This window comes from Protopterus annectens, chromosome 5.part1, assembly GCF_019279795.1.
Source record: "Protopterus annectens isolate FY-2018-M chromosome 5.part1, PAN1.0, whole genome shotgun sequence".
Lineage (NCBI taxonomy): Eukaryota > Metazoa > Chordata > Ceratodontiformes > Protopteridae > Protopterus > Protopterus annectens.
The window spans coordinates 409,987,244-410,007,900 of NC_056736.1; the positions used below are offsets into that span (position 1 = coordinate 409,987,244).

The 20,657-nt window shown below is 37.1% G+C and overlaps 1 protein-coding gene across 4 annotated transcripts in view; it reads right to left on the minus strand.

Annotated features, from left to right (window-relative positions):
* The window catches only part of PHKA2 (phosphorylase kinase regulatory subunit alpha 2), a 1,461,438-nt gene that overhangs the window by 278,998 nt on the left and 1,161,783 nt on the right, over positions 1-20,657 (minus strand). For all 4 annotated transcript variants that reach the window (XM_044073068.1, XM_044073067.1, XM_044073065.1 and 1 more), the window contains exons 26-27: positions 6,230-6,308; positions 5,975-6,104 (exon numbers count right to left, since the gene is read on the minus strand). In XM_044073068.1, the coding sequence (XP_043929003.1) occupies positions 5,975-6,104; positions 6,230-6,308 (209 nt within the window). The remainder of the gene's footprint in view (positions 1-5,974; positions 6,105-6,229; positions 6,309-20,657) is intronic.

Genomic DNA, 20,657 nt, shown 5'->3' on the forward strand with positions numbered 1-20,657 from the left:
TAACAGAGGTCATACGTCCTTCATCCAGGTGGATGGGTAAAGGCCATATTAGAAATGCTATTATTGCCGGGATGCCAGTGACATCAAAAATAGCCCTTATGGGAGCCTGTGCTACTGTTCTTTAGAATGGCCTTCACTCCCATACTAATATCGAACAAAAATACACAGTATGGAGGAGGAGAGTCAGCTTGGGCAAGATTCCGATAGTTGGTAGACATGGGATAAAAGAAAAAGATGGATACTATATTCAAAAAAAGATGAATGGACTTACATAAGGAAGTTTCAAAACATGAACATATTACAAATAATTAAATCTGGCAGAAATATAAAAGGTAGACCTGAGTGCACTAACTACATGCAGTAAGTGCTGCATGTTTTCTGCACCGTATGCACTGCAGTGATGTCTCAAGTATTGTGCCACAAGTAGCACTGCCTCAGGAATCAAGCATATGCTACTACCTCAGCGTTACAAGTGAAGAAACCTTAATATAAAACATCTTCCCATTAATACATTCCATCTTATTTATTACATACTTACAAATATTACAACTACCACGTGGAAAAGTACCATGGGATAGTGAATCATTTAGACCCAACTATTTTTTAAAGAAGTAACTATACACTAACATATTCTTAATAATTCTCTCTCTTTTATAAGAAAACACAAGCTGTAAATTTGAATCTCAGAGGTGACCATCTTCCCTCAATATATACCAATGTTTGCATATCAAATTCTCCAAAATCTTCATAAAAACACTACACTTAGATAGAAAATTGCTATAATTTTTTTTGTAATTATACCTCTTCACACCATAATGACCCATATTATATTCAGCGATATTATCAATACCTAACAATTTCTCCCTCTATCACATGACATTAGATAAGTTCGCCAAACAATATCATCAAAATAATTACATGTTGTAAAAATAGTGATCATTCTTTCAGCTTCTATAAGAAAATCATTCCATTTACTGCAAAGATTCCTAAGCCTTAAAAATTCACCCTGTCGTAAAGCCATAAACATGTGATCTTGGTGATAGCTACTACAAACCAAAAATATCAGTGGTGGTTTCCTTCCTACATATTTAACTTTGTAGAATCTTATCTTCATGCTTTAGGGTCACATCTAAAAAAAACTATTTTATTAACACATACTTTTTTATTAAATTAACACTTATAATTTTTAATTAAATTAATACCCATATCATTATCTGAAGTAACTTTAAAAGTCATCAAATTCATTTAATTCCCTCTCACAAATAAACAAGTCATGTACATATGTATATTTGATGACCTTATTTCTTTCTTTAAAAAAAGTATTATAAACATTTACAAGAAACCCATAAATACATTTATATAACTGAGAGCAAAAGTTGCCCGGCACTGTACCTTGTTATTGTTTTGATCAGCAAATAAAGAAATATTATTTAAACTAAAATCAATCAAATCTAAATTAAAATGTGTAATAGTGCTGTCCCTAAACACCACCAAACAGCTTTCAAATCATCTGTATGCATAACACTTGTATATAGGCACTCAACATCCAGTATAACCCAGTAGTTATTAGGACTCTAACAGTATACAAGTCCTAAATTATCTCAAATGAGCTCTTTAGATAAGAGGGTAACGTCACCACTAAATTCAATAAAAAGAATTCAGAAATAATTCTACCTGTTCTAAAAACTGTCACAATCTGAAGTAGCAGACCTGCCTAAAGGCTTATCCACACATTCATGTAATTTTGGAAGGCAGTAAAAACAGGAAATCCTATGACTAACAACCAATAATTTGTTCTTATAAGTTTTGGTTAAAAAAAATATATAAGTATACCTCCTCTTGTGGTGGTGAAAGTACAGTTGTGTAAAATCTTACCAGGTTGCTGCCTCAGGAATAGAATTAGTATCGAAACCCTTGAAAAAATACCAGAAGACGACACAGCTCTAGTAGAAATGAGCCTCAACATAGGAAGGAAGGCACTTCCCATAAAAAGAAGAGCAAAAAGAAATGGCTTTGGATATCCAAGAAGAAATGGTTTGCTTGGAAAAAGCCAGACCTAAAGACCCACGATGAAAAGAAACAAAAATATGACCAGATTTATGGAAGGCTTTATTCTTATCCAAATAATACCAGAGTTGTCTATGGAAATCCACGGTGTGCACACCTTCTCACCAACAGACTGCAGAGAAGGAAAAAAGTAGACAAATGAGTAGACTGTTTAAGGGACAACTACTACCTTGGGCATAAAAGAAGGATTAGTACAAAGGGATGCCCTATCCTTATGGGAAACTAAAAAAGGAGGAACAGCCATAAGGGTTTGCAGCTCAGACACCAGTCTGGCAGAAGGAAAAGCCAAATGAACAACAGTCTTCCAAGGACAATGCTGTAAGGAAGCTGAAGCAGCAGGCTTAAAAGGAGCCTGGGTCAAATTTTCTAAAATAAAATTAAGATCCCAAGGAGGAGAAATAGGCTTCCTGGGATGCAAATTTGACGGAGACCTTTAAGACACTGTTTGGCCTCAAATCTAGAGGCTAAAGGGGGAGTCAAAGGCAGACAATCCGATATAGCTGATAAGTGGGCCTTAACAGAAGAAAAGGTCAACCCAGCATTGAGCAATTCACACAAATAAGAGAGAACCAAAGGAATATCCACAGTAAGTGAATCCAGGTTATGAGAAACACGCCAAACAGAAAATCTCTTCCAATTGGATAAGTAAGATTTCCTAGTAGTGAGTTTCCTGGACTCCTGCAGGACCAGAAGCACATCCGCAGGAAAAAAGGTGTCTATAAGGGATGAAAACCCTATCACCCACAATGTCAGTTGAAGCATGGACAGGTGGGGATGGATGAGAAATTCCCTTGTCTTGTGTGAGTAGGTCCCCCCTGCGAAGTAACTAGAGATGATTGCTCTTGGTAAGATGCAGAAGAAGAGGAAACCAATGCTGTTTGGGCTAAAGAGAGTCACTAACAAGATTTTGTGAGTATCCTGTTTTATCTTGAACAGGACTTCTGGAATAAGAGGAAGGGGAGGGAAGGCATAAAGAATATCCCCTTCCAAGAAAAAGAGAGCTTCCACCTTCCAGGCCAGAGGGCATGGGATCCTGGTACAAAATAGAGGAAGTTGTCTGTTCAGAGGGGTGGCAAATAGATCTATTTGAGGAATACCTCACTGGTGGACAATGTCCAGAAACACATCACTGTGAAACATCCACTTGTGGGGTTATGTTATGGACCTGATGAAAGAATATGCCACTATGTTCTGATCTGATGGAATGTAAACTGAGTGAAGGAGTGGGCACCTGATATTAGATAGCCAGCTTCCAAACCTGAAGGGCTAACCTGCAAAGGAGCCAAGACCTTGTTCCCTCTTGATTGCTATACCATATCACTATGGTATTGTCTGTGAGAATCTTGAGGGCACCTGGAAGCAAAACAGAGTGAAAAGCCTAAAAAAACAGCAAAAGAGCTCTCATCTCTTTGACACTGATGTGATCTTTCTTTTGACAAATTGACCAAGGGCCAAAGGAAGCCCCCCTCATCCTATGACCAAGGCATCTGTGAAAAGTTCCTGAGAGGAGAACGGGGTTTGAAAAGGAAGCCTTACATTGAAGGACAACTGATGAATCCACTGTACAGTTTAGGGTGGGCAAAAACATCTTGCTGGGACCTATGTCCTCAAGCCATGATAGGATGTCACACATCAAAGTTGTGTCACTCTGCATCTTTTTCAACCTTCTGTTTAGACTGATTCTTTCTTAGGGGACACTGGAGGGCAAAGGTGAACTCAAAGATGCCATGAAGGACTGAATATATGTCTAAAATAGGGAATACTGCCCACTACTCACAGTTTTAGGGGTAAATCCCGGACGGTTGCTACTGTTCTCAACAATGTGTTCTGGACCTAAACAGTGGAATCTGCTTACCACAAGAACGTCTACTTTTCTTATGCTGTGACAATACCCAACACATAGCCAGGCATCAGACTAAGCAGGTGTTATAAGCCCACCCAAAAACAAGCTGACAATCATAAAAATAAGCAAATGGGGCACTTTGTTGTGAGCTCAAGAACAATCCAAACTATGCTAGACTATGGCCACAACAGGATTAATGCATATACTGTGAAACTGTGGCAAGCAAAATCTAAAATGGTGTGGTAAACATTGGTCTTTTACTCAGAATGTTCTATTGTCGCCGATAAATGGATATTCAGGAAGGCAAGAATAGAAAGAGTACTGAGATTTAAAGTCAGGACAGATATGAGACCTTCTGCAGCAGAGATCTAAATAAAGAAAATGCACAGCAAACAAGCATAACTCCAGTAAGTTCTCCAAGACTAACCAAGGTGGTGGACAGCTAAGACAGGATTCTCATTCAGTACATTACATTTAAAAGCCTGCCCTGCTTCTATACTAGCCATCTAATTTGTAGTGTTTGGTAAATGTGTGTAGGACAAGGTTACAGCTTCACTTATGTCCTGCCAGGAACATTGTTAAAATAACCAGTAGAAGCTGCAGTGGCTCTACTAGAATGTTCTCTGATGGTATCTGTCAGTTTTGTCAGTGTCTAATTGTATTGGTCATAACAAAATGCAAAACAATTGCAAAGTCATTTTGAGAAGGTCTCTGACCAAAGAAAGGCCCTGCTTGTTCTTCATGAAAAAGACAGATGATCAAATTTTCACATCTTTGAATTTTCCTCAGAAATACTCAAATTGAATATGAACAGTCAAGCATGTGTAAAAGTCTTTTACCTTTTATTTTCTATTTTTGGAAACAGACTTGCACATATCAGCCACCAACCCAAGTACCTTGGTCCCTAATTACATTTTCATTTTGAAGAGGTGAGTTGTCTAGAGAGTATGATGAGGAGAGGTCTTGTCTGCTAACACCAATTATACCGCACACTGACATTTAGCTTGAGCCCATTTTTAGTACACCAAGAGTTTACTAGGATAGTTCATTCTGGAGGGTTTGGGTGTCATAGGGTGACTTAACAACAACCCCCAGTTTCCAATTGTCTGCAGATTTTGTTAGCCAGAGGTCTTGGCTCTCTGCTTTGAGATCTGAGAAGTAAATACCAAATAGGAGAGGTCCCAGCTCTGAGCTCTAAGGGACAGCAGGATAGATGTGTGGAAATCTTTACAATGGGATCTTCCATAATATAATTACCAGTAGATAAAATCAATAGCTTTAAAATCTTATTCAAGAACATCTTTACAATGGTGATGACTATGATGTAAATGTATAGAATACTACAGTGCATAATGGGAGAATGAACTTCAGTCATATACATTAAATCAATAACGGGCATATTTTTTTTTTTTTTTTTTTTTACATACACTGTTTACCTTAATGCCCGATGAACATTAAGCATCCCCTATAAGGCTTGAACCAGTACATTTCCCTATACTAAGTATCCCTGGCAGAGAGAATAGTTATATCCACATGGGCTCTGATACAGGCAGCTATGGAGGTATTTTTTTACATACTGTCATTCTGGCAATGAGGGTGTTTCTGATAAAGTCTAACCTCCCTCTTCTGGAGGGGAAGAAATCTGCATCATCACAAATACCACTACACCTTCCTTGAGCAAGTACATTCTTTGGTGCTCCATTAACGAAGTTTACAATGTTCAAGGCCTGGTGAACAAAACACATTTCTCAGGCTCACTCTGTGCTCTGATGTCCTTCTTCTGTGAGAATCTTTAAATACAATCACTCAGACCATCCCCCACCCCGGGACAGGAATGCCCATTCTTCCCACACCAGCTACAACAGATGTTGGAGCTGCTAATCAAAGCCTACTTGCCTGGATTGTCAGGGCTTTATTACTATATGCAAAAGGAGCTAGCCTACAGCTGCACCTTTTTGCATTATGTGTTGTACCTATATAGGAATCCTATAACTGCAGATGCTGTTTTTCAGTAGACATATATAATTTACAGAAAGACTATTAATACTGTTAGTTGAGTCATACCTGAACAGTTCAGACTCCGTGCCAGTTCTGTAGCCATCACTTGAATGATGAGCCCAATTCGTAACCTCAGCATTTCTTCAAAGAGTGATGGATGTGAGCGAACATACATAGCAAGATAAACAATGATTTCCTGAGGAAACATAATAATGAAAAATAAAATAAATCTTGTGAATGCAGAATATGAAGCAGAATGCCTTTAGAACTGTTGCATTAAAACAAGAGAAACTTTATTAGTTTAATTTTATATAGGTCTACCTGTGTCAGCACAGCAACACTGATATCATCTCCGCTGGCTTCATAAATAAGCTTGATCAGTTCTTCAGGTGGCAAAGGGCTGAAAAAAGTAAAGTACAATGAAGTTTAGTGAAAACAAAGAATTAAACTCTGATTAAAATTTGGTTTAGCACGGTATTCTTTAAATTACTTAGTTTCTACCTAGAATTGCAGCAAGAGATTGAGTGATTCAGCACTCCATCATACAGGTTTACTGCTAACAATAAAATCTCAAAAGATATCAACACATAAATAAAACAGCTTGTAGGGCTACATTTATTACCTAATGGTTGTCCCATCTCTGGAATAAATTGACCCTACATATTATGTAGAATAACGCCCTTGCCTCCCATCAGACTAACCTTGATGATCAGTTCACCCCAGCCTTATATGTTTTGTCCTTCTGGAAGTGGAAGGTACAGCTTGATGGTGGTATTTGGCAAGACACACTCATGTTGTTTGTATTTCTTCTGATACTATGTTCTTATAAATCTGACAGAAATTACAACAAAAATCCAGGTCCTATCTACATCCACCATCAAGTCTAAGAAGATGTGACATAACACAAAAGATTTCATTTCCACATATGCCCAGTTACAATCTAGAATGCCTTAAATCATTAAGAAATTAACTAATTCAATTCAGTTCAGTATTTAAACCATTTATCTAGCAATCTGAAATGTCAGGACCCGCTACTGTGAATTCTGAAACAGGGAGACTGAATGGTTGAAAAACAGACATATGTATACTAAGTCCGAGATCGCAGTTTCTGGGAATATTTCCTTTTCTTCAAGGTAAGGTAATCTTAGAATTGGTATATACAAGTCTGTGGGTGTGGGGGGCTTGCACTCACATTGGGGGATGCAGTGGGCTTAAATGAGAAATGTGATCTTCGAGATTCACTCTTTTCCTGGGTTTTCAGTTTTTTTTTTTCGGTTTGTCGACACTCAGCATTTCTAGTGCCGACATTTAAATCCGGAGCCAAGAGTTTACCCATCACTTATACTGGAAAATCCCTTGAATGCATATCCTGGTGGTCAGTATATGCCCAGAGAACTGAATATGACCACACTCATTCAGGAGATTCTTGCCCAGCAAATGTAAACATAACAGTCATGACTGAGGACATAGAGTATCCGTACTACTAAAGTACCCTTGTAACTATCAAAGGTCTTGACTGATCACATCACTCAATTCTATACCTATTTACTGCAAACACCAACCAGTATACAAAGATTTCATGAAGCATTCAATGACTACTATTTCCTCTTGCACTATCATAACCATATGCATCTTCTGGAGAATGTTTAGCACTTCCTTGACTGTCATGACCTGGCCATGCCCTCACGATGCAGATGACCTCACAAAATTTCAGCACCGTAGTACAGCACTGTAATGGTTGCGGAGGAGAACACTGGTAAAGTGCTGCAGTTTTTAGACACTCTGCTTTACACGAGATAGAGAAGTTCCATTTGTCTTTTGTGGAGACAATTTAGGTACATGTTAAAACGCACTGTTATTAACGTATCTCGGCCTGCCTGCTCCATTAGTAATAGAAACCTCATTACAATTAAACATTCACATTCAGGAAAACTTGCTTTGAAAGAAGGAATAATATTTGGTCCTAAAGTGCTCAGCTGTCAGAAAATTAAGTATAAGTAAAAAAAAAAATGTGATCATCTTATTTCTAGCCAAGAGTAGTTTTAAGATATTGGACATTACTATAAATCGAAGAACAATGTATTCTGAGACAGAGAAATTAAAGGTCCTGTGCTCACCTTATCACAGACATAAAACAGGACGGTTGATTTCTTAGAACTGCAAAGCAAATGCTTTTGTCCAGAGGGATGCACCTTGATATGCACAGCTCTGCCCTCCACATGTGATCTCTAAATATACTGCTACTGAGGTCACACTCCGCAAAGGAAATAGAGTTGGTCTCCTTTCTCCAAGTTTGTGCAACTTCAGCGGTAGCATATTTACAGATCAGGAAGTGGGGGAAATCCTCATATCAGGGTCTGTCCCTGAAAAAATGCTTTAAATACATACATATAATTATACATCAGACCTTGGCATATTTAATTCTTCCATAAACATTTGTACCTTTTCTTGATTAATATGTATGTATGTATAGCCTTACTGTAGTGGTGTAATGGGGGTGGCAGGGCTGTGTGTGGTCAGTAAGGTATGTCTGGAAAGGTTTGGTGCCAATATTTCAAAGTCAGCCCATCAAATAATATGATATCAATTCTTGATAGGGAAGGCAGAATATAGGCAAACAAAAATAAATAGGGGGATCCTAAGCAAAAGACCACCAGTGGCAGAGTTTTACTAGAATCTAAAAATGAAGCTGCTGTTAAAAAAGGGATAATGGAATAATTAGTACAGCATATAAAATATTGCATAACTATAAGACTCAGAGGAGGTTAGAAAGGATTCAGAAGAGAGATTGGATAAATATTTCACAATGAGACAATTGAGGTATATATATATATATATATATATATATATATATATATATATATATATATATATATATATATATATATATATATATATCCCAAACATGCAACAAAGTCTGAACATTTAGGATCTTTGCTTGGAAGTGTATACATGGCCAAGTAGACTCTGAAGAATTTTTCTTCATCTAGATAGCAAATGTTAAAGGTGTGATGGCAAAGAATGAGGTAAATGGGAACATATTTTTGGGATTGTAATGAGAAAGCAGACTTTAAAAATTCCCTGTAGACTACTCTATCAGAAATAGTGGGTTAGCAAATTAGTATAACAAAGCAAATGATTTTGAGCTATTATACAGAATTGATATTGCCTAGACATAGTAAGGTCTTGTTGAGCCTAATTATGGTGGCTGCAAAAAAAAAGCAATTACTAGAAAATGGAAATCAAAGTCTAAACCAACTTTACTAGACGTAGCAAAGATAGTGACAGAGATAAAAACAACTGGAGCTGGGATCTTTAGAAAAGGGTAGGAGCAAACTACATAGAAAAATGGGAATTGTGGGAACAATGCATGCAGAATAATGTTTTGGAGGAGGAATGAGGTTTAAAAGAAGGCATAATTTGAATGAGCTATGCAATGTTTGACTGACAATGACTGGATTGTTTATAAGTGATCCATAATGTTTGCAACTAAAAATATGTCAACGTGTTTTCTTTTCATTTATATAAATGCATGATTACCTATGTCATAAGTGTTAACATAATAAAGATGTTTCTTGCTTTTTTTCAAAAAACCTTGGTATATCTTAAATGCGGTCTTCATGTTATGAAACCCAACACTACACTTTTCTATTCTACTGCCCTTTTACTGTGCAAAACCCGACTCAGTTTATGAGAGAATACTACTTAACCCTTTTCCACCTCTGTCATGCTGAAAGATTCCCCAGGAAATATCTTGCAATCTTTTACATTAAGTCTTAAGAAGCTGCCACCCATCTACAATGTAAGCTGCTGCATTCTCTTTTTGAGACCACCCCTTAATTTTCCTTTTTTTTTAAACACCTTTATTGAATTATCATTTGTGATGATTTGTGATCGTTTATATAAAATAAAACAAACCATATTAACTTGTTCACAGTTACAAACATTATACATCACATATACTCTTTTGTGCAATATAAATGACTCAACATTACATAAACTGATCATTTAGACCTCATTTTTCTGCATGAATTGTTTCCACTATTTCTATTTTTTCTATGCAACTTATTCCTACCCTTTTCTAAAGATCCTATTTGTACTTATTTTATCTTTGTTACAATATTCACTACTTCAAATATGGTTGGTTTAGATTTTGTTTTTTGACAGACACCAGAATTACATTTAACAAGGCTTTGCTATGTCTAGGCAATTCAGATCTTGTATCCCAGCTCAAAAAATCATTTCCTTACTTCATTAGACTACCAAAACATATGCTCCCAGTTACCTTTTCCTTCCCCATCACACCTCCATTTGCCATCTACCCATGGAAAACTTCACTAGAGTCTGCTTGGAGTGTAAAAATACCTATGCTAACACTTCCAAGCAAAAATCCTAAATCTTCTAGACTTCGTTGCATATTCGGATGCCACACATACTGTACATCCTTCCATTGTTTCTTTCCAAGTTCTTTTTCTAATCTCTCTTCCCAATTGTTTCTAACATCCTCTGATTGATTCCTATAGTTATTGTGTAATATTTTATATGCACTACTAATTATCTCCATTTTTAACTGCAGCTTCTGTTCTAGATTCAACTAAAAACTCTACCAGTGCAGATCTTTCACTTGGGATTCCCCTAACACTTTATATACTTTGATATCAATCCCTGATAGGAAAGGTTAGTCTCCAGCCTGCAGTAGAGATGGTCTTCTTGGCCACTATCCATTCTATCACCTTTCCCTCTCTAATTATTGGTTTCTAATACATTGGTTCCTTTGCCAGCTTCTTCCTGTAAATTCCAGCCCATGCTTGCCTATTCTCTGTACCCATAATTGGCGTCATCCCATTCGGAAGAATATCCTTTTCCCATTCCTGTATTGGCTTAACTCTTTTAGTACTTTCAATTTGAATTAAAGCTTTCTGTTTGTGTTATATGAGCCTTAACTGTGTACCTCTAAAATAGCCCTTCAAATCAGGTAATCCTAAACCACAGTGTTCTGTTGGAAAGATCAGCTTATGCCACATAAACTTTGCCCTCTTCCCCTCCCAGATAAATTGCTTCAACTCTTTATTAATTATAATCCACAAATTTTCCACTGGTTGAGAAAAATATAAACATTTGTACTGCTTGTATCTTACTATCCACATCTATAGACAAGAAATTCCAATTTTCAGTTTCTGTATTATCCGTTGTTTACTCTCCTCCCACATAGCCTTACCTGCCATAACAGAATCCTTTTTACTCCATAATCCTAAATACTTCATTTTATTTTTTTTATTTCCAGATGATGATGTTGTTTTTCTTTCAGCTTTTCCCATTTAGGAGTCGCCACAGCGGAACTCCGGTCCGCTAATGATTAGCAGTAGATTTTTATGGTGCCGAGGTGCCAGCCTGATGCCCAACTTTCAACGAAGGCACACCCATTCACGCATGTCTTTTAAATGCCACTCGACTGCAGGAAGGACATGCAGACTCCACACAGAAGGCGCTTCAGCCGAGAATCTAACGGGAGAACCTCTTGCTGTGAAGCGACAATGCTACCGCTGCACCAACGCGGCTCTACTTGCTGAACCAATTCATGCGTGTATGCATAGTTTACAGCTATAGCCTTTGTTTTACCTTTATTAATTTTGTATCCCAAAACCCCCCTGAAACCGTCTCAGAAGGTTCTACAACACTGAGATGTCCTTTTCTGGTTTAATCAGGTACAAGATAATATCTGCAAATAAAGAAAACTTTTCTTAATTACCATACCAATTATATCCTTGAATTATTATTATTATTATTTTGTACCTTATAAGATTAGAAAAGGGCATTTCATTGTTGTGGTTTTATCTGTTATTTCTTACATTCTGCTTCCCTCAGGATCGTCACTGTTCTATTAATGTTGTCAAATGTTTGCCTCCCCTCCACATAACTGCACTGACCATATCTATTACTTTTGGCAACACCTTTGATAATCTTTTAGATATTGTAGATATAAACATTTTATTGTTTAAAATTGAAATGGGTCTATATGAAAGTGGATCTAATGGGTCTGTACTGTCTTCTGGTATTACAGCCATGACAGCTTTTTTCCAGGATGTTGGTGATCACCCTCCTTTTAAAATACTTTTACATAAAAAACTTCCAGATCTTTATCACTTTCTTCCCTCCTAACTTCCAAACTGCCACAGGAATACCATATATTCCTGGAGACTTTCCTGCAGATTGGTTATATAACACTTTTATCTCGCATCCTTTAGTTTTGCTATTATTCTTTTGTCTATATTACTACATCGAACTGTCAGTTCAGAGAACAGCATTTCACTGGAAATGCCATTCATCGAATTCTGCTCATGAACTCATGCTCATACCCCCCACTACTTATATATACCAACTCCAAGATCACACTACAGTGAGGAAGGGCAACTTTCCCACTCCTCACTGTACCACGATCTCAGTATGAACCGTTCGACAAATGGCATGTTTGATGCAAGTGCACTGAAAATGCCATTCACTGGAATGATTTTTCACTGAACTGATAGGGATCCCATTTTTTGTGTCATAGAAAGTCAAAGGACTTCATGAATTCTAGAAACACAATGTCCACAGAAGTTTACTACTGGTACATGTTGGTGATGACAAAATCTCAGAAATGGATCACGTTATACTGTGTCTTCTTCAGGAAGAGAAAGATTTCTATTTTTCACTTATCCAATGACACAGATGAATTTGGTCGCTAATGCTGTACCTTAACCTCCAGACTTTTCAAACAACCAAAATGGTGACATGTATGCAATGTAAGAACTACTACTGACCCTGTCTTGAGGCTTGCAGTACTTTTCAAAGATCACCCAATTCCAGACTACTACACTTGTTACTATCATCTGTGTTGCTTTCCACCCAGGCAATTCAAGAACTGGAACCAACAAATAACATCCTCATGTAGGCAAGTCATAAAAACGGAATCATCTCTTTGTCTCTGACCATGTATGTGTCCCTGCAGTTAAAACAACCTGGCAGCAGCATTAAGGAAAAACATCTGTGAAACCCTCCCATACCTTAGTACTGATCTCAGATGATTTATTTGTACTGTATAGCAACAAGACATATACTGTCTTTGCAGGTACCATTTCACAATGGATCTTACTTTACCCAAAACAATTCAAGCATCACAGTTAATTTAAAACTCGTGATCTATAATACTAAATTGTGAATCATTATAACTATCTACACTTTCTGTATGCCTAGCACCAGAAACTGTCCATTTAGCCTCAGCAAAAAATGTATGAAATTGTGCTTCTGGAAGTCGCTACTCATTATTTAAGGTTAGCGTTTCTACATGGCTTTAGCACATAGCTCTCAACCTTCTCTCTCCAAAATGAGGAACACTAACACTCAATGTGGAACAAATGGGCAAAATGTGGAACACTTACTAACAGCTTACTAACAACGTCAATTAGGAAGGTCATATGATGTTTAAAATATGCTATTTTTACTTATAAAAATGATCTTTTAATTAATTAATATGATTAATTTCCCTATTACCATGGATATCAGTTAAAAAATCCTAACACTGAATGTGTGACTGACCATTTCAATGTGGAATTCAAGGAACATGAACTTTTTATGTCTCCAAATGAGGAATGTTCCTCGTAATGAGGTACACTTGAGAGGTATGCTTTAGCATGCTATCCTCAAGTTACTGGAGAACAAGTAACCTTGCCTACCTGCACTCGTTTTCTTGGAACAATTGGGGCTGCAGTTCATTTTGTTCACTTCATTTTAACCTAACAAAATAAAGTGAAATGTGAAAACACTACTGTAATGTTTTATTTGCTTGCTTATGTTTTTGTTTGTTCATGTTAATGTTTTTATTTTTACTTGTGGTTTGTCTGTATTCCCCAGGCTAAGCCCATAAATGGCCCAAAATGGATCAGTGCTCTACACCGGTTAACAAATAAAATAAATGGATGAACAGGCAAACAAACTGCAACATACATAAATAGAGACTTTAAAGCAAACTTTGTCCTGTAGTCTTGGGTTTGCATTCTTACATCTCCACCTGCACACTGTGTAACTTTCACAGAGTCATTTAGTCAGGCCAGTAATACTGGACTGCCACCAAAAAAGAAGCACTTCTGCCTAGTGTCTGTCTATGGTTAACAGATGAATAAGAGTGCAGGCAGCAACTCAGACTTTCTGTACAGCCCTTTTAACAGAGTGTTGGATATACAGAAAGCAAACCTACATCAGTACTGCATCTGTCTGCTACAATCACCTCACTCTGACATACTGTCAGAGCCTCACATGTCAGAATAGGCAGTGGAGGAACTACACTGGTGTTGCCTTACCCCTGTTACATTAATCACAAATTCCTGTTAATATCAACTGCCTACCTCAGCGTACAATTACAAAAAAAATATATAAGGTTTCATGGGAACAAAGCATATTAAAATGGTCATTTTTACTTGTTGATGAGAAAAGAGCATTATATAACATGGAACACTTACACCTTCACATCTGCCTGTCTACTTAAATGAGTAAACGTATTGCCATTCATTTACCCTTCCACTTAACTCAGAGTTATCCTCAGTTCTTTTTCCTACAGCAAGGAAAAACAAACTATAAAGCACTTGTGTCATTCCCTTATCTTGCACGGTGAAGCTCTAGCTACTGTGTGCACGGATATATCCACTCATTCGTTAAATTATTCTGTGCATAAAAAGTACAGTTCCATAGACACAAAAAAGACACTTGTGGCCATGTTTCCAGTCCATCATGTTAAAGCTTCTTTGGAGACAATGAACTGAATATATTTTAACAAAAGGACTATCCTTTTTTAATGTGATGTTCCAAATATCCATAGCACTGACTACCTTATAAACACGAATAAGGGCATAGTATCTTCTCTTCTTTTTGACATATATACTTACTGACTATAAGTTAGTATGGATCAGCAAAATAACTGAAAGTGGTTATTTGGTCAACACTAAAAAAGTACAAGCAGACAGAGTAATATAAACATCCAATTAAAATGAACAAGAAAGTGTAAATGCAACAGTATCTAACAGTACTTTTGTGATGGATGGCTATACTGCTTAATATACATACATGATGAGATTTCCACCTGTACTTTGACATAACATTAATTATAATAAAAAGAAAAAAAAGAAAGAAAAAAGAATCCTATTTGAAATGAATTATTGATCTCTTTGGTCTGCTGTACTCCTTCCTGTACAGCTGCAACTCTATTTATTTACTGTTTCCACATTTGCTTTATATGGTTACCAAACAGAAGCACTAAACTATCCAGTTTTACAAGCAAGATTCAGCTCATCCATCTGCAAATGTAATTGTGGTTACAGGTGGACTAATGTAGACTGGTTACTCTTTTAGCTTGACTGACAGCAGTTTGTGAATTATTCATGGATATATTTTCTGTTTATTACATTTTACTAACATCTTACTGAAAATATATGCTGCCACTTCATTTGTGTCATCTTTGCTGAGGGTATCTTCTGTACAGCATTTTCATTGCAGTTTTCCCACCAAATATTTAAACACCCAATTAGATAAACTACAGTATTACTTTACCGTACACATTCACATTAATTTGATTCAAGCATACCATTGTTACTGTTATGATCAGGAACAGCAAACTGAAATGAGTGAGACTACATTATTTTTTTTACTTTACAGCTTTGCAGCTTTGGCAAGATTATATGAAGCTGGGAGAAAAGTGACACACTACTGTGTTCCAGGGCATGAGTTTCTTAATATTACAGTATTATCTGTATCACAAAAACAAATATGCTGAACAGTAATGAAGTTATAACAGCTCATGGTGTAAGTACTTGAGGTTTCAGACCTGGCAAAGCACACTCAAAATATTATAATTAAACAGAGTGTGACAAACCAGTTACTGTTGCCAGTATATCTATGATAGGTACTGTGGCATATTACTATGAGGGAGTGACCAGGTGTGCTTGAATGCATATGTATTTGTGTGTGTGTGTGTGTGTGTGTGTGTGTGTGTGTGTGCTCACACTTGCACATGTGTATGTTTACACTTTCAAATTTATGAATATTTCCTAAGTATAAAACCACTGAAAACATCAGGCTTTTTTTTAACAGTTTTATGTTTAGTCTAGAAATCTTCTCAGATGAAACGTAGATCAAGATAATGACTATAAGATGATATCCAAATAAAGAGCTAATTAATAACAAATATTCTCAGTCCTTATATAATGGGCCTGCATGACATGTTAAATGAAATGTTAAACGAATGCATCAGTAAAATGGCTACAAAGAAGACTGTCCTAATGGAATTGTTTAACGGTCAACTGAGGACAGAAATGGTACTCAAAGACTATACATTCATGGATAGCAATACTTAGCTGATCAAGGAGAGATCACTGTAATAGTAAATCAGAATCATATTCTTGCTACTTTCCACCTATGTTTACTTCATCCTGGCCAGCTTTTATTTTATCAGTCTTGGAGTCCCTGAATCCCTATGAATAGTGGCATTGTCATGTACCAGACCTCTAAACATGATGCAACAGTACAGTGTCAGTGGTGCAACAGTACAGTGTCAGTGGTGTGACAAGTAGCACACTTGCTTTTGGTGAAGAAGGCTGTGGGTTCTGTTCTGACACCAAGAAGATGGACTGCTGACATTGCAATGCAGTATAAGGGGGGGGGGGGTGCTGCACACCTGGGTATATCATCTTTTGAATGAGACATTAAACCAAGGTACCATCTGCTTGAGTTGTTAATAGCTCAGGTGGATGTAAAAAATCCCATAACTCCTGTTGAAAATGAATAGCAGTCTGGGTGGGTTTGGCATAATAGTTAAGGTCTTCACCTTATAGACACAAGATACAAGGTTTGATTTTGACCTCAGGTTATTGGCTAGATGTAAAATGGCTCTTCAGGACAGTTAACCTGGTATTCATCTATGAGACTACCCTTACACAATCAAAATCTCTTGGACTTTTCTTCAATGCTACAAGCTTGTTATGGTCTTCATAGGGGCTAGCAGTGTGAAAATTCATTGATCTTAGAGCAAACAAATACAATTTGTAGGCTGAGAAATCACTCTATAGTAGTTTAGTAGAACAGTACAACAAAAATTTACAACAGACTACCTATTCCTTTTCTAGGAGACAGAAGGAAAGTAGCATTAAGTGCTATAAATCCTCAAAAATATACTGTTACAGTAAGCATTCTTACCTCAAACATATCAGCTTCTTTGAGGACAGTACCTGTAGCAATAAATCCTAACATTTGGGTAGCATCTCAAAGAGTACCATAATTCTTTGGGAGAAAGAAACATAAACCTCCTACAACATGAGAGCTCGCCTTGTGATCTACCAAGTATTCCAAAACCTGTTTATTACATATTGAGATTAATTTTCTTTATGCAAAAGATAATTGTCTTCCACAGATGAGAAAATACTCAGAAAAGTACCTAGGTAAACCCTATATAGGTGTTGTCTTTGGAAAAGGAATAATAAAATAATTCAAGATCACTTTATTGTTTTCCTTTCTTTTTATAATGAAAGAATTCATTTCAAACGGACATGTGTAATTTACATGATAAAACTTTACAGCCTGTATAACAATGTTTAGTAAAAAGGCATACTATGTGCCCATCAGTACAATTACTATATAACAATGTAGCTTGATGTCAGTGATTGTCACAGGAAGTGGAGTAATGTTGTAGACGGGTACTATACACAGTTAGGACCACAGTTATTCAGTATTGTCTGCTATTGTAAAGACTATGAAGTCAGGCACAGGAAGCTGCACACTGACATATGCTTTCAAGCTGCTTGGTAGAGACAGTGGAACCAGTTTATTATAAGATACTCTTTATTAAGGAATGATTCAGTCTCTCTCCCTTTTTTCTAGTATGGAAAAACATGTTTTGCATGAATCTTAAGTATTCCTGACCATAATGTTAGAGTAGTACTCCTTTTTCAGTAAATTGAAAACGAGTTGCAGTAGACTCATGTAGGTAGAGGCTAATGCGGCTGCCATATTATTAGTAAGAAAGAGGCATCTTTTTAACAACTGCTCTATGTTGGAAAGAGAAATAACATGTTTATATTAACACTTCTTAGACTTGTAATTTCTTTCAAATGTAAAATCATTCAGAAACCTGCATTTCATATGTTCAGCTTAACTACAAAAGTAATGTGTTTTCTGAAGCATATGTTTTTATGAGTACACCCAACATTGCAGCAGTACGCGTCTTATTCATGGAAATAATGGCAAGTGGATGGACATCTACTTTCAGAACCTTTTAGATAGATGGCATGATGTAATTCCTTCCTTTTTCAACATGTTGGTCTAGTGCATGTTTAAAAAAAGAGAGAACAGCCTGAACCACCTTCAGTTCTTTTTTCACAAGAAAGAGTACCCTATAATGTGACCTACTTAGCGGCAAACTTTGGATGTTGTCCTGACTCCTCAGTCTGTAAACTCCTCACCTACCACCTACTTGCAGTAAGCAACCAATAACCTATGTGTAGGATCTGGAAAGGATTCTCTTGTAGATTATTGTATTATTTAATTTATTACATTTGATAAATAGGTAGGGGGGATGGTCTTCAGACCCTTTTCAGCCACAACCAGGATCTATAAGGCAACAATTGTAGTAGCAGTGCAAATCAGAACAGTGTAAGAAATAGCAAGACATTCAAGAACTTTTACAATATGATAAACAATTACCCTGGGGAGGGTTTTATAATATGCTGTTTTTAAGCTCTTTCAATATCATTGCAAAAGCTGAGAAAAAGATGTTCCATCGTTTCCTTGTCTGATAAGGAAATGTGGGTGGGGGATTTACTGCAACAGTGATTTACATATTTAAACATCTACTGTCATCTTGAGTCTGTTCACACAAATGTACTATGTTCATAACAGGGCTCAAATGATGTATAAAGGGCTTTCCAGCAATACAAAACTAAGAAACCAACACAATTGGAAAAACCCTTCCTGCTTTTCCAGTTGTGTTGGTTTCTATGTTCATAACAGGGATTACTACTGCAGTAGAAGCCTTCTCCATGGCAAGAGCACTAAAGCAGCTATGTTAACCCAGAGGAAAGGAAGCCCTTGCAGCACGTCCTACAGGAGAGAAGCTGTGAAGCCTGCTCTAATCCAAGATGGGACATGCAGATTGTAAAGCTTGGAGAAGTTTTCTATGCAGCCTCATGATACTCTGAGCATGAACATTCTTCCAGAAGGCTGCTGTAGTGCCAGCTGCCCTTATAGAGTGAGCTCTAACACAGCTTGCTAGCCACTCTGATAATGTTTGCTTGTTTGTATGCTGTTCTACCTTGGGTAACTGATATGAAGGACATAAAGAGGCGATATGACTGCTCTACCTTGTTAGTTCTGTACACATAGTATCTTAGTTGTGTATCCATGTCCAGTAAGTGTAGAATTATTTGCCTTCTAATCTGAGGGTTAGGGTCAAATAATTTTGTAGGTGTATAGCTTGATTTAATACCAGCTACTCAACTGGCCTAGGCATGAAGAAAAGATTTGTTATTGGGCTTACCTTATCTATATGCAAGAGTATATGCCGTTCTTAACCATGAAGATATGGAGTTCTTAGAACTTTCACTGAAGTGAGTCCTACTAAGGATAAAGTCTTTCGGGATAGGAATTTGATTTCCATAATAGCAGTAGATTCAAAATGGGTGAGTAAAACATTCTAGCACAAAATTTAAGGCCTAAGGATAATGGCACTCATTCTTGGGGGGCATGAGATTTAGAAATCCTATTAGAAATAACTACAGTCTACCAGCAAAAGGATAGGAAGGATCCAAGGGAAGGCATAGCATACTGCAACAGCAGACAGAAGTAGTTTAACAGAAGTGTAGAACTCACTACTCTGTAGAAGATTAGAACACATCGGCTCAGAAGTTTTAACTGGCACGCAACCTTGAGTGATTCACCATAAAAGAATTCCTTCCACTAAGACAAATAGGATTTTCCAGTGTTTGGTTTCTTGGCTTCATGTAGAATGCAGAATACTTTCTTTAAAAAATGTTCTCTAAAAGGTACTGGGTTGAGATCACACATGCTGCCTGCCTGGGGTTGGCCAGGTTGGGTTACATCAATGAAACCCAGCCCTGGCCCCAGGTATGCACAAAACTGTGCAAGAAAGACCACATTCCTGCTCCTTATTTGTACCAGCTGGGAGAAACATGGCTGTTTTGATTATGGGAAGCTACCTAAATAAGCCTGTCCCTCCTGGCCTCATATGGTATATATTTTGTTGCACCCTTTGCTACCAAGGATATCATTTGATACTAGCAATTTCATGGGTTCATATGTGCATATTAAGCTAACAACTACATGGGAATTTTTCAAGCCTAGTCATGCATCCCAAGTGTATATGACAAGTTTAGAAACCGTAAGAATATTCTAAGGGGGTATATGTAGACTAGGGCTTGGTTGTCAAGCAGTTGCAGGCTGCCTCTTTCCATTAGAGACACAGCTTCCAGACCAGCAGTGAATTTCTGATTCTCCATGCACTGGTCCAAATTACATTTAAATTGGGTTAGGGAAGAACTCTGTTTTACATGGACGGGAAGCCTGTTCCAGGAAAAAGGGTAGTCTCTTGAGACACATACCTGTTCCTCCAACATGTCCAACTTATATTGCAAGCAAGGTTTATGTCCCTAGATCACCTACTTCTAATGCTGTTTTATGGATATGCAGAAGGTCCATCAGAGTGGAATACAAT